Genomic DNA, 14,449 nt, shown 5'->3' with positions numbered 1-14,449 from the left:
TGTTAAACAATTTTTCAAAAAGGGAAGTGCCAAGTGGATATGTAGGAAGTCAGTTGATGAGATATGTGGCCATAAAGAAGGCGTCATCCCAATAAGCATGAGGAACACAACCATGAGATAAGAGAGACAGCCTCGTTTTGACAACATGTCGATGTTTTCGTTCAATAGAGCCATTCTGTTGAGAAGTATGGGGACAGGTGATGTGATGGTTAATGCCAATATCTGTGAAGAATTTGTGTAGAGAGCGATATTCCCCATGCCAATATGTTTGGACTAATTTTATTTTGCAATCAAACAGTCGTTCAACTAGTTTTTGAAAAGAACGAAAGACAGTTACGACATTAGATTTACTGGGAATAGAATGGAGCCAAACAAATTTGCTAAAATGATCCACAAATGACATATAATATTTATTTCCATAAGAAGACATAACATGGGATGAACCCTAAACATTTGAGAAAATTAACTCAAGAGGAGAAGAAGACTCTGACTGAGACTTATAGAAGGGAAGACGGTGACCTTTTCCTTGTTAGCATGCTAAGCAAACATCAGAAATTTTATTTGAGGAAACGGAAATACAGAGGAACGACTCCGATAAATGGCTAGAAGCCATGCATTTCTAAATGGAATCTATGGAGGTCAATAATATGTGGACATTAGTTGACCCACTCGAACGAATAAAACCCATAGGGTGCAAATGAATTTTTAAAAAGAAAAGGGGTGCAGACGGAAAGGTGGAGACCTACAAGGCTCGTCTGGTTGCCAAGGGATATCGTCAACGCTATGGTATTGATTATGAGAAAATATTTCTCCTGTGGCAATGCTCAAATCCATTCGGATTATTCTTGCGATAGCAACACATTTTAATTATGAAATCTAGCAAATGGATATGAAAATCACCTTCTTAAATGGAGATTTGGAAGAAGAGGTATATATGATACAACATGAAGGTTTTACATTCGTAGATGGATCAAAAGTGTGCAAGCTTTAGAGATCCATATATGGATTAAAGCAAGCTTCTCGGAGTTGGAATATAAGCTTTGATAAAGTGATCAGAATGTATGGCTTCATTAAAAATGAAGAATACCCTTGCATATATAAATGGGCTAATGGTTTAGTGATTATATTTCTTGTTTTGTATGTGGATGATATTCTCTTAATCGGAAATGACATCCCTACATTACAAGGAATAAAAGTTTGGCTATCATCACAATTCTCCATGAAGGATTTGGGAGAAGCATCTTACATCCTAGGGATGAAGATCTATAGAGATAAATCTAAAAGGTTGCTTAATTTATCCCAATCCACGTACATTGATACCGTGCTGAAAAGGTTCAGCATGATGAATTTCAAGAAAAGCTATCTTCCGATGGGCTATGGAATTCAGCTCTCTAAAAATGATTGTTCGACAACTCCTCTAGAAAGAGAGACTATGAATAGAATTCCATATGCTTCAGCAGTGGGATCTATTATGTACGCAATGACATGTACCGGACCATACGTGGCATACTCACTAGGGGTAGTGAGTAGATACTAGTCTGATCCAGGTAGCAACTATTGGAAAGTTGTAAAAATCATTCTTAAGTATTTAAAAAATACTAAGGGCCAGTGGCTTGTCTATGGAGATACTGACTTAAAATTAGTGGGATACACTAATTCCAGTTTTCAGTTAGATCAAGATGATAGTAAAAGTGTATCGGGTTACATCTTTACCCTAAAAGGTGGTGCTGTCTGTTGGAAAAGTTTCAAGCAACATACTGTGACTGATTCAGTGTGCGAGGCAGAGTACATTGCTGCATCCGATGCCGCCAAGAAAGCTGTATGGATGCAAAAGTTCATCACCGAGCTTGGAGTGACATCCTACATTGATGGTCCAGTTCCACTATTCTGTGATAGCATCGAAGCCATTGCTCAAGCGAAGGAACCAAAAACACATCAGCGGACCAAGCACATTCTGCGACGATATCATCTTGTTCGAGAGATAGTAGAACGAGGTGATATAGATCTTCAGAAGATCGATGGAAAGAAAAATCTGGCCGATCCATTTACTAAAGTTCTCGGCACCAAAGAGTTCAATGATTACATAAGATGGGTATACGATACTATACTGATTGGCTTTAGTCCAAGTGGGAGTTGTTGAGAATTATGTCCTGAAAGACAATCGTCAGTTGTTGATGATTGAATTGTATATGAATTAATAAAATTAATAAAAGTTATTTGGCAATATTTCATTATATATTTTACATCTTCGTGAACTCAAGTAATATAATGAAGTCCTTAGGACTCTATTAAACGATAAAGGAGGATTTATCTGTGAGTCCTTAAACTAGTTTGCGACCAAATGATATGCGATCACTAGGACAATAGCATTATCAAGAATAAGTCGTTGTATGCCATATATGTTGGTTGTCCTCTTAACCAAGGAGTGTAGAGACATTGATATGTCATACAGATGAAGTATAGGTATACACTTCACTGAATGTGACCAGTTCCGGAACGCTCTGCTGTCAAGAGATATTTCGAGTGGATATGGGTATAAGTATCCCTTATACCTGAGATCACCACGGTGACTTGCAAGCAACTCACTATACTTTGGTACCATACTATCTAAATTTTTAATTCAGTGATGGAAGGCTACTGGGTGCAGTCAAGTACTTGCGAAGTCGGAGCATAAGTCAAGATGGAGTTGACCCCTCCTGTTGACAAGAGATAATGCCCTTGTGTTCAACTTAGCAAAACCTTGGCCATGGTAATCCTTGTGAGGAGTCACATGATTTATAAAATTAAAATACATTTTAGATGCACTGATTAAAGAGTTGACAGAACTCTGAAGTCATGCTAGGCATTTGGAGTCATAGGGATTAATTATACGGTAACTATAGTCCAAGAATTCCAGAATATTGCTTTGCAATTTTTCGACTTATCCGAATGTTGGGTACCATTGCTAGATAGTTACTTTAATTAGTACAGGAAGTCGTTCTTGTGCTACCGGCTTAGGTTCGAACATATGGGATCACACGCATATAAGTTTCTAGGTTGATCAAATAGCTGATTGGCGATTAAGAATCGTTTAGGGGTACATCGGTCAATTCAATTGACAAATTATCCTAAGCAAAAGTTGCAGTAAAATAATTATTGAATTATTGAAGAATTAATTATAAATTAGATTGCTAATGAACTCAATTAATTGAATGATTGAGCTCAGGTTTAGCAAAATTGAATAAGATTCAATTTGGGCTACATCAGGATTTGACCTAATTGGATTGGGTTCGATCCGAGTTGATTAGGCTCGACCCAATTAATCGAACTTGATCCAATTGGATTGGGCTTAACCCAAGCCTATTAAAAGTCCTTATTTGATAAGAATTCTAAGTTTAAAAATTTAGAAATTGATAAGAAGAAGTATCCCTAAATTTTAGGACCCTATCTTTCTTTTTTGAAAAAGAAAGACATCTCATACTTATCCTTTAAATTCATGGTGCCTTCCTCTTTATTTTTGGCCAATTTTTGGCATGAGGAAAGAGGAGGCGTGGGGCTAGTTTTCCAATGAATTTCACGCCTCAATTCTTCCTAAAGAGATTGGAATCAAATTCCTAATTTGTAGGGACTGAATGGTGCATCAAGCAGGGTGGCATACGGCTGAAGTTTGGGGCGCATGAACCTCCTAATTTTTAGGGATCCATGGCACAAAATTAAAAGAGGATTTGTTCATTCTTAGCTGCCGATTCATTAGAATTTTTTGGAAATTTTATCAGCCAAATTCATTGGCTAAAATAGGTGTGAGGTGTGGGGAGTCTTTTGGCTATAAAAAGACCCGCACACCTAGGGTTTAACAGATATGGTCTTTAGAAAGGGTTCTAAATTCTAAAAAAACTTTGAGAGCCAACCACCCTCTCTCCTCCTTCTTCTCCTTCATCTCTATTCTTCATCCTCTTGAAGAAGAATCAAAAATTGAGTGCTTCGAGGGAGAAAAGTTCAACCACTGTAGCACCTCTGCGCGAGCTAGCACTCCCACAGAGGAAGATCTTCCTAGAGCTTCACGTGGACTATCCGTAGAGTCCGGACGCATGTGCGGCTACATAAGGTGATCAAGACATCATCAAAGTCCTCAAAGTAAAAAGGTATTAGATCTGATCTCATTAAAAATTAGGATTAGAAATCAAGGTTGCTGAAATTCTGCATGACTACATTTTAGACATAGAACATGCATAGCTACAAGAAAAACAAGATTTGATGATGCTTTTTAAGGCTTTTACCGACGCTTATAAGTGTCGGTCAGTTTCCTTTCGATGCTTTTAAAAGCGTCGCCAAAGCGTCGGCTATGTCAACGTGGAAAAAAGAATTGCCGACGCTTTTAAAAAACATCGTTAAAGCGGTTTTTAGCGATATTTTTTAGCGACACTTTTAAGCATCGCTAAAAACCCAGCTAGCGACGCTTTAAAGCGTCGGCTTTTAACCTTTTGATTTTTAGTTAGCGATGCTTTAGAGCATCGTTATAAATATTTTTTTAAAAAAATATTTTGAATGAAAACTGTATTTTTTTTTCTTTTTTTGGCTGACGAAGGCCTATGTAGCATTGAGAGTGTCAATAAGAGCACAGCAAAAAATATGGCAAAAAAAAACAAAAATCTACTTCCATTTATTTTCAAATAATACACGGTTTCGTTATTGATCCAGCAAAAAATAAACTACATCCTAAATATTTAGAAGGGTATCATTTCGGACATTTCCTCCCTTAATACAATCTGGAAGCGGTCCGAGATACCATGCTGCAATAATAGATGCCTTCGGCAGTCTTCGGCAACCAACATACCTGATGTATAAGCTCCATGAACAGACCCAGAATGATCAACAATTAATGCTTCCCCAGCAAAATATAAATTATCCACAGGAGTGCAAAATCTCTCATACAAATCAGTTGGCTTCCCAACCAGATCACAAGAATAGGACCCAAGGGAATCTGGATCTGTACCCCACCGAGAAACCAAATATTGAACTTGAAAAAAAAAATTACAATTAAAAAAATTAGTCCGAAGCTAAAATCACCATTGGAGTACAGCACAAACACCAATGAATACAGGTGATAGAATCTTACCGGCTCTGTGGCATCTGGTAGCATTTTCTTAAGTTATAGCATCACAAAGTTAACAACTTCTTCATCAGATAGTTTCTCAATGTCATGAGCAAACCTTCCAGTAGCCATGTACACAAGAACAGGATGTCCTGTTGCTTTGTGGAGATTGAGAAAATAGCCACAGGCATAAGATGTTGGAGCAACCATTCCTAAAACTTCTACATTAGGCCAAAAGGCAGTACTAAAGTGAAGAGCTATCTTGTTCTCATTACCAGTATAGCCACCCAACATGCAATAATGCTCTGAAAAATAAATAACAAAACCTCAATTAGATGTCACTATCCCAAGATTAGCTATTGCAAGGGGGTTCTGTAAATTTCAATGTACATCAAAAATTTTGTATGTACTATGCCTCTCTTCAGCATTCCATCGAATAGATGTCGTGCTTGGCCGCTGCCACTCTTCTCATAGTCAGAAGGCTGAGAATATTGCATCCGTGGCAAGCGAGGAGGACAGCAGTGAGGGAGGTGGAGTTCGCCGAAGATCCGGCACGGCCAGATCCGCATACTCGCAGTATAGTTGGTCAGCAAGTTGCATAAAGATTTACAGTTTGAGAAGAGAGAAGAAAAATTAAATGAAAAACTACCCATATTTCTCAACATACCTTCTTGAGGGCCAACTCCTCGATCAACCAGGCCTTGGTGCGCCAGATCTCGGCATTCATCACTACCGCCGCCGCCCTATTTTTCTCCCCGGCTGCCATCTCCGATTTCTACACAACAGGGACAAGAAAAAAATGCGCCACTAAGGAAACATCAGGGAAAAGAAACCTTGGAAGGGAGAAAGAGGAGGAGGACCTGGAGGGCGTCGTTGATGTTAGACTCGACGGCGACGGCGAAGAGGCGGGCGAAGACATCATCGCCGGAGATGTTCTTTGTGCGCTGCTTCTCGACGCCACAAAGAGAAGCGGGGAAAAGAGGAGGGGAGCCGAGGTTGAGCCGAGGATGAGGCCGCCGCCTGCGGTGATGGAGAGGGAGGAAGAGTAGTAGAGGCAGAGTTCGGAAATGCGGAGGGAAGAGGGAGATTTGAGGAAGAGGAGGACTTGGTCGGGGAAGGAGATGGCTTCTTGAATCTGGAGGGGGTTAGGGATTTGGTGCGGGGGGGGGGGGGAGGGGAGGGGGGGGGTGCGGTGGCTGGAGAGGTTAGGGATCACCTTTTGAAAGCGCGTGACGGAGAGAGAGAGGAGAAAGGGGTTAGGGATTAGTATGAAATAGGCTCCGACGACGTTGTCTTAGGCTGCACCGGCGCTTATTAGCGTCGTCTATTGCCGGCGCTTGTTACAAGCCCCAACAAATTTTGATGCTAGACCGAAAATTGCCGACGTTTGTAAAAAGCGTCGGCAAAAAGCGTCGCTAAAATCGACTTTTCCTATAGTGATACTTGTTTAGGATATATGTTTAAAGTCCTGGATTTATTTTGGTTGTAGAGATATGATCTCTAGCATGCATAGAAATTAAATAGTTTAATTCATGCTTCCGCTGTAAAATTTTAAAAAATATATGCATGCGACCATTAGGATTCCCAACAATATGCATATAGCTTGGAGCTCATTCTTATAAAAAATGCAAAAAAAAAGAAAGTTGGGGTTTTTATTACATTCAAGGATAAAAAGTGGCTCTTTCTTCTTTTTTTTCCTGATAAACACGAAATACTACCATGGAATCAACAAAGTAGAACAAGAGGACCATAGAAAATGACATACTATAAGCTTGTGAAGAGCCTCATGGTGAGGTAGAGGCAGAGTGTCGGCGAGTGCCTTGGCGGTAGGGGCTTGAAGGTTGGGGAGGAGAAGGAAGAGAGGATAAGGGAGTGGCGAAGGCTAGCCAGCCTATCACCTTCCACCATCTCTGCCACATCTTTGTCCTCTGCCCAGTAGTAGAACATACGAAGAAGTACAGGGTAGGGAGGGGCAGAGAAGTGCAAGTAGGGTAGGGGAGCCACAAATGGCCAGGCGGGTTGTGACAGTTATCGAGTGAAGGGCAGTGGAGAGGGAAATTAGGGTTATATTATATCATGTCAGGTTCGAGGCTGGTCTTGCCATTACCCACACTCGACCTGACTTCACTTCGGGTATGGGATCTAAATCTACCACGAGTTTAAATGGGTTGGATAAAACCCACCATATTAGGGTCGGATCGGGTCGGGTATCCGAATGGGTTGGCTAAAATTGGCACCCCTATATCAACTAAAAGACTAGACTAGCTAAGTAGTGATCTAACTACCAAATAAGACTCCACTAACTAGCATTGTTGTATTATGCTGTTATCGAGATCTCCACCAATTGGCCTTGCCTGCCATGCCCAAAATCCTCCAAGATTTACACAGAATATACCACATAAATATTTTGAAGTAGGTATGTGTTAATGTGCATTCAAGGATTGACCAAGTGTGGAGGCGTTGGTCGATCATGTCCTCTTCAGATGCAGGATAGCAGGGCGACTGTGGAGATTGACCAACATCTCTTTGGTGGTGCTCCATTCGACGAACCCGACTGACTCCTTCCTTTAGTACCTGATGAGTGGGTTAGGTGGGCCACACCTCAATTCGAAGGTCGTTGCGGCTGCATATGTTGCCTACCATATCTGGATGGTTAGAAATGCTTGATTTTTTGGAGAGAGTAGTTAACTACCGAGGATAGTCTTGGAAAGGACTTAAGTGTAGACTATTGAAATCATCCACTCAGGTTCTTTTGGAGAACCTTTGATAGTTTGGGGCATCTGGAACTTCATCTCTGCTCTTGCAGCATCTCAGACGATGTTCATCATCTAGGAGCCTCCATCCCCAAGTTTTCTCAAGGTCAACTTTTATGGATGTGTAATGGATGGTGGTAGGAGGGTAGAGCATGCTTTGTGATTAGAGGCTCAGACTCTAGATTTATAGCAGTCGGTGGGAGCTTAATCTTCGATATCTCGGTTCTTGGAGTGGAGTTGAGGGTTGCTTGGGCTAGCCTCAGCCATGCTCGACACATTATGAGAGTTGATGCCATATTGATGTAGGGTGACTCGGCCATAGTGATTAGTTGGATTTAGAGATGAGCCAAGGAGATGGACACGCACCCGCGACTTCAAAATATTGGAGCTTGGTGAGAGGATGCATCTCTTTTGAGACGAGGCATATCTACTGGAAGGCAATATGGGAGATAACATATTGGATGGCTTTATTTATAACTAATCACTTCGGTGAAATACTTTGGACCAACAAGGTACAAATGCCAAGGATTTTTCAAGATTTATTATTTTTTTATTTTTTTAGATGTATTCACACTAGAATGGTGCGAAATGCCTATCTTAGCAATATATATATAAATATATCGAGACCGAAAATGTATTTAGTTATTCATTATGCTTTTAAACTTTTCAATAATACATTTTAAAATTTCTAAAAAAAAATGTAAGCTTTTATGTATATTTTTTTTTTTTGTAAATGAAACCATTCATAAACCACTACTATCACCGTCTTCACTATTGATGCTGCCATTCCATCAGTCCTACCACCAGCTATTGCTGCTGATAAGCTGCCACCATTATCGCGACAATTCAAGAGACCAACAAACAAGTTTTTAATTTTGGTTTTGCAAAAAAAAAATAGACGCTGGTTTTTGTTTTCATGGAAACCGAAAACTGCAAGTGATACTAAATGAGACCTTCATTGTTCAGCAAGTAACCAAAACCAACTTTTTTAAACATTGATTTATGGATTACACGAGCTTACACTAAAGATCATATAGCATTAGACCATCCAAGTTCATTTCTTTATGCGCATTTAGATATTCATAATATGCTACAAACAAACGCTAATAAAGCATGAAGCCATCATCATAAGAAACATGCCATCCTCGTCGGCATGGCGGGGCGTTCTGATCATATTCAGCGCAACAACTCCATCTTTTCTTCCAATTAGCCCTCCCCGTATTTGGCCTTTCTGTCTTCTCATTCCACTTATAAACAATCACTCCACTCCTATCGCTCCACTCACCATCTATTCCTTGATGCGGTGGAGCTAACGAGAATAATCCTCTTTCTCCTACAAAAAAACCATTTTTAGCAAACTAAACTTAACAAATTTAGAACTAAATTAACATTATACATCATAAATCTCTCTCTCTAATAAATGTGTTTGTTTGTGCCCATGCTCAATACTGCATGCTCCCTTACATTTGGGAAATCCCGATTATAAGCAAGAATTTGCCTTCACATCCCAATTATAAGCAATAATTAGGCCCGTTTGATAGAGCTTTTGACAGTAGAGTTTTCAGAAGTAGAGCTTTTATAAAAAGCTATTTGCTATTTGATAACTATATTTCTAAAGTGTTGTGGAACTTTAATATGTATTTGGTAAACAAACTACTTTTAGTATGACAAAATGACCATAAAAAATATTACATAGTATTATATGATGGAGTATAATAAAATATAATATATATTAATACATAAATATATAATATAGTATAATATTATTGTAATGTAATATAATATTATTATAATATAATAATATAATATTGTATGCTTTAGTATAATAATATAATATAATTTGATATTATATAATATAATATATTAATGTATTATGATATAATGTAATATCAGAGCTGAGAGGTATGCTTGAAACTCTCCTGCATGGAGGCTTGGACATCACCCTCCGGTTGGTGATTTGAACACCCAGGCCCAATAAAACTGGACCCAATTGGGAGACCACATGAAACCCCGAGCCCATGCCGCGCGTTTGGAAACCCAATCCATGAATGAGAAAAACTCAATTCCAATGCCAAGCGGGTACAGGATTTACCTGTTGTGTGGCCGTGGAAGGAGCAAGCCGTGGGGGAGTTATCCCTATCCCGGTAGAGCGTGCCGCATCTCAGGCATCTCTTCTTTGCCGACGCTCCCTCCGTTGACTGCGGAGAGATGGGAACGAAATTCCAGTTCGAACTAGCGTTTAAGGCGGATTTGATAAGAACCTTGGAAGGCTTAGAGGATAACAAGAATTGAGGAAGACATGGGAATAACAAAGCCATGGGGATAAAGAAAAGTGGATTTCTTTGGATCCGGTGGTCGGAGGTGCGGAGAAACTCAGAAAACAAGAACGGTCGAGCCTTCGTTCGCTAAAATTATAAAAAAAAGCCCGACCCCGGATAGGGGGATCCGGGAATAAATTAAGGTGTCCTCCGGTCCGGTTCATGTCCTATCCGGGATATAAATCGGGTTTATTACGCCCAAGCCGAGACCGGACCCGTGAGCGTCTCTGCCCACCGATTTCCGTTAGGGAAGCGGAAGCTTGTAGCCCCCTCCTTCTCTCTAATCCTCCTCAAGAACTCGGATCGAGCTCGTCTGGGGCTATGTAGAGGAAAAACCCTATGGAAGAGAATCCGGCTCCCATGGCGGCGCCGGAGCCGGCGACGGGCCAAGCGGCGGACCCAATCCCAAATCTGACGCCCGTTTCGTCCCCAGCTCCGGTGCGTGCCCTTTCCCTCCCTCCTTTCATTGATTTTTTTTTTTGGGAAACTCGTCCTATTAACGACACCTTTGGATGCATGAAACAAATCTTCAATTTCGGAATTTTCTTGACTATATAGCTCTCTAATTTTACTTCCTGTGATCACGATGACAAGAACAATGCTATAGCTATGCATCGATTACTGAATTAAGCGTGGGGATTAGATGTTTAGCCACAGTTTCATATCGCTCTGTTCTAGCTGTTCAAGTAATTTTTCTAATTTCAAGCAAGCCTTGAGGGCAAAATACTATTAGCATTGCTATTTTAATTCGAAGGTTAGCGGTTTGGTTAACAGGCCTTGCCCGAATCTGAGCCGAGGGAAGAGCAAAACAATGATGCGGACAAAGACTGTTCTGCTGGGGAACAAGAGGGGAATGAAAACGAATGCTTGGAGGAAGTAAATAAGAACGCTCCAACAAGTGCAGAGGATGCGCTGGTTCCAAGGATGAGCATGACTTTTGATTCGATTAATGAGGCTTTTCAGTTCTATAAGGCGTATGGCTATTTCATGGGCTTTGGGGTTAGAAGAAGAACAAGTCATAACTTTCTTGGAGATCGGTACCGTTCAACATTCACATGTTGTAAAGGAGGGTCAGCAATACTAAAGAAAAAGAACACTAAGTACAGAACGAAACCTGCCGTGAAGACAGAATGCAAGGCCATGATGGTTATAAGGGATCGCCATTTAGAGAACCGTTGGAAGGTGGAGGTTGTTGAGTTGGAGCACAATCATCCCCTTGAACCTGATATGGTTAGATTCATGAAATGCTTTAGGGAGCTTCCAGCTTCAGTGAAAGGGCAGCTCCAGATCAATGACAAGGTGGCCGAGTCTCTAAACAAGTCAATTGATGCAGCAATCGCTCCAGGAGTTGGACATAAAAACTGCTTATCCGGTGAGACGGATTGCACAAGTCATGCAGAAAAGGCAAGAAAACTCAGGCTTGGAGAAGGAGATGTTGAGGCTCTACTGAAGTTCTTTGACAGCATGCAGGCACGGAATTCAAATTTCTTTTATAGTTGGGATATGGATGATGAAGGCCAGCTAAGGAATATTTTTTGGGCTGATGCCAGATCGAGAGCTGAATATCGCTACTTTAGTGACGTCATTACCTTCGACACCAGGTACCTAACCAAACAATATGATTTGCCACTTGCTCTATTTGTTGGAGTAAACCACCATGGCCAGTCTATATTGTTAGGATGTGGTCTTCTTGCAGATGAGACGGCGGATACCTATATTTGGCTTTTTCAGAAGTGGCTAAGGTGTATGAGTGACAAGCCACCTAATGCTATAATTACTGACCACTGTAAAGCCATAGGTGGAGCAGTTGCAAAGGTATTCCCACATACTCAACATCAATTTTGCCTTTTGCATATTATGAGGAAGCTTCCTGAAAAAATAGGTAAAATGGAAAAAAGAAAGGCAATAAGTGATAAATTGAGTGAGGCTGTTTACGATTCTCTGACAGTTACTGATTTTCAAAGGGAGTGGGCAGAAATGATCGAGCAATTTCAGCTTCAAGACAATGAGTGGTTATCCACATTATATGAAGATAGGAGCCAATGGGTGCCTGTGTATGTAAAGGACACATTTTGGGCCAGTATGTCAGGTATGCAGAAGAACGAGAGTGGTAGCAGTTATTTTGATGGTTATATGACATCCAGAACCTCTATCAGAATGTTTATTGAGCAATATGAAAATGCTTTGAGGAGCAAGTACGAAAAGGAGGCTCAAGAGGATTTCCGCTCATTTAGTACAAATCCAAATCTGTTATCAGAACTGGAGTTTGAAAAGCAGATTGCTGAAGTGTATACTGCAAATATTTTTCAAGAGTTCCAGGTTGAGGTGAAGCACTTGATGCAATGCATCAGTGTCATAGTTGACAGGAATGGGCCCATTGTCACGCACAAGGTGACTGAATTAGCAGCTGGCAAGAAGATTGATTACAAGGTTACTTATAACACTACCGAGGAAGTTGTTTGGTGCATTTGCAAATCTTTTCAATTTAGAGGTATTCTGTGCAGGCATGCATTGTGTGTGCTGCGACAAGAGCTTGTAACTGTGCTACCATGCAAATACATACTCCCACGTTGGAGGAAGGATTTCAAATGGTTGAATGCATCCCCATCATCACCTAGCATTGCATCTCTTCATGAGACAGATATTTATGATGATTTATACATGCATGGCCACCAAGTTTTGATGGATATTGTCGAGATTGGGGCCATTGGTCATGATTTGAAAGAGTTTGCTCTAATGGTATTGAAGGAGGCAAGGGAGAAAGTGATGAAATATGAGGAATCACATGGAGATAGAAGAGTTGGCGGCAACACTGTGTCATCCACCTCCCAGTTAGGTGGTAACTGCCATATTCCAGCAGTTTTTGACCTGGAAAATGATGCATCACCCATGGCTCCAATTGCCAGGGTTCTGGATCCTCCACAATCACATCCTAAACCTCGCTCACCCATGAAAAGGCTTGTCAGCCAGAGAGAAAGGGCTATCCAGAATTTGAATCCCGGGCAGGTGAAAAACTCAAGGAGCAACAACAGCACAAGTGCTCGTGTGCATGTAGGATTTTGTCCTCACATTCCTTGAAACCCTTTTATAAATCTGAACTGTGCATCATTTTCTGTATAACACATCTTTATTTGTTCTTTTGTACAGGGCCAAGAGATCCAACCAAATGAGGCATGGGCAATGACCCCAATTGGAATGCAAGAGGGCTTTGGTCACATGGTTTGTCCATCTGACAACATCAAATATATCTCTGCTAGTAAACTACATTGTTGTTTTTTCATTTTCTTATTTTTTTTTTTAAATTTTTGCTAGGTGGGATCCATATCCATGAATTGGACAATGCACAGTCCTGCTCCTTACCCCCAATGGCCTGAAAGTGGTAGCCTTGACCCTTCTAGAAGGATGTAATATGATAGTGTTAAAATCGTTTGGGGCTGTTGACAAGGGACTTGATGTTTTGGCTTGTAAAAAAGTTATCTTTGAGGTGAAGGATGTATTCTGGTATCGTTAAAAGTGGAAAGCCATTGTTCTTATGTTGTCATGGCATTTTTTTAATACAAATTATACTTATAGTTAGGAATGCTAGCTCCAGCTCACCTAAATGTCTAAAGAAAAGCTGAATTTACAGCAATATGTCACCGTTTCAGTTGCATGTACTAGCAGAGATGTGCATCAAACATATATGACTATGAATAAGAATGTCTATGAGTATATAAGTTCAAGTGGAGATGGGCACTTGCAAAGAGATGTGTTATCCTATCTCCATACTAACAGTACCAGCCCTTCCTATATTTATCGACCAGTCATATGTTAGATTATATATTTAAACATTTTCAATAACAAAGTGCAAATTTGATTTATTCAAAGCATTAAAGAAATAACTCTTTTTGCAAACATACACCAAAAAAGATCCAAGTAAAATCAGATATCATCAATAAGGTTCCTTGTAAATATGTTGATAATATAATGATAATATTAGACGCGAGTAGATAATTGTGATCAATGTCATATCTTATAAACAAATAAAAAATATCCTAAAGTGTGTGACATCCTGGTCTTTGTGGCATCACCTTGTCTGTATCTATGTGGACATGGATTGGAATTGCCAAGTGTTTGTGAAGTGCTGTTCAGATTATTTGCTCCTAAGTGTCTTTCTCGAGAATTTAAGCTAAATAAGGGATGACCATTTATAGATGCTTTACATTTTACCATCTTAATTCTTAGCATCAAGAGCATTATCCTGCTATCCTCAAAGATGTAAATGATGCACAGTAGATCCTCCATTCCTTAATTCCTGACACACACGC

The 14,449-nt window shown here is 40.2% G+C and overlaps 3 protein-coding genes across 5 annotated transcripts; 1 reads left to right on the top strand and 2 right to left on the bottom strand.

Annotated features, from left to right (window-relative positions):
- Positions 1-4,845: 4,845 nt before the first annotated feature.
- On the bottom strand, positions 4,846-8,783 carry LOC120106287 (uncharacterized). Its single transcript, XM_088714296.1, has 7 exons — positions 8,749-8,783; positions 8,565-8,648; positions 5,932-6,091; positions 5,739-5,846; positions 5,487-5,553; positions 5,096-5,376; positions 4,846-4,996 (listed from the first exon to the last, which is right to left on the bottom strand). The coding sequence occupies exons 1-6, from the start codon at positions 8,781-8,783 to the stop codon at positions 5,129-5,131; spliced, it is 702 nt and encodes a 233-aa protein (XP_088570422.1). The 3' UTR covers positions 4,846-4,996; positions 5,096-5,128.
- Positions 8,783-10,142, bottom strand: LOC108511757 (uncharacterized). The gene is made up of 2 exons (XM_017845983.4): positions 9,917-10,142; positions 8,783-9,157 (listed from the first exon to the last, which is right to left on the bottom strand). Exons 1-2 carry the CDS (start codon positions 10,140-10,142, stop codon positions 8,928-8,930), a joined length of 456 nt encoding a protein of 151 aa, XP_017701472.1. The 3' UTR covers positions 8,783-8,927.
- An 89-nt stretch (positions 10,143-10,231) lies between these two features.
- On the top strand, positions 10,232-13,718 carry LOC103720340 (protein FAR1-RELATED SEQUENCE 6-like). Of its 3 annotated transcripts, none has more exons than XM_008809999.5 (4): positions 10,232-10,580; positions 10,917-13,193; positions 13,290-13,361; positions 13,455-13,718. In XM_008809999.5, exons 1-4 carry the CDS (start codon positions 10,482-10,484, stop codon positions 13,548-13,550), a joined length of 2,544 nt encoding a protein of 847 aa, XP_008808221.2. In that variant the 5' UTR covers positions 10,232-10,481; the 3' UTR covers positions 13,551-13,718. The 3 variants fall into 3 exon arrangements, with proteins under 3 accessions (XP_008808221.2, XP_088571862.1, XP_088571861.1); XM_088715736.1 differs by having other exon boundaries at positions 10,348-10,580; positions 10,902-13,193; XM_088715735.1 differs by having other exon boundaries at positions 10,350-10,580; positions 10,897-13,193.
- Positions 13,719-14,449: the final 731 nt, after the last annotated feature.

The sequence above is a fragment of the Phoenix dactylifera genome, chromosome 2, assembly GCF_051530095.1.
Source record: "Phoenix dactylifera cultivar Ajwa chromosome 2, Ajwa_hap1_PhDact_Kaust_v1.1, whole genome shotgun sequence".
Taxonomy (NCBI): domain Eukaryota; kingdom Viridiplantae; phylum Streptophyta; class Magnoliopsida; order Arecales; family Arecaceae; genus Phoenix; species Phoenix dactylifera.
Note: the sequence above shows the minus strand (reverse complement) of the source record. Positions and strands in the feature narration are given on the sequence as shown.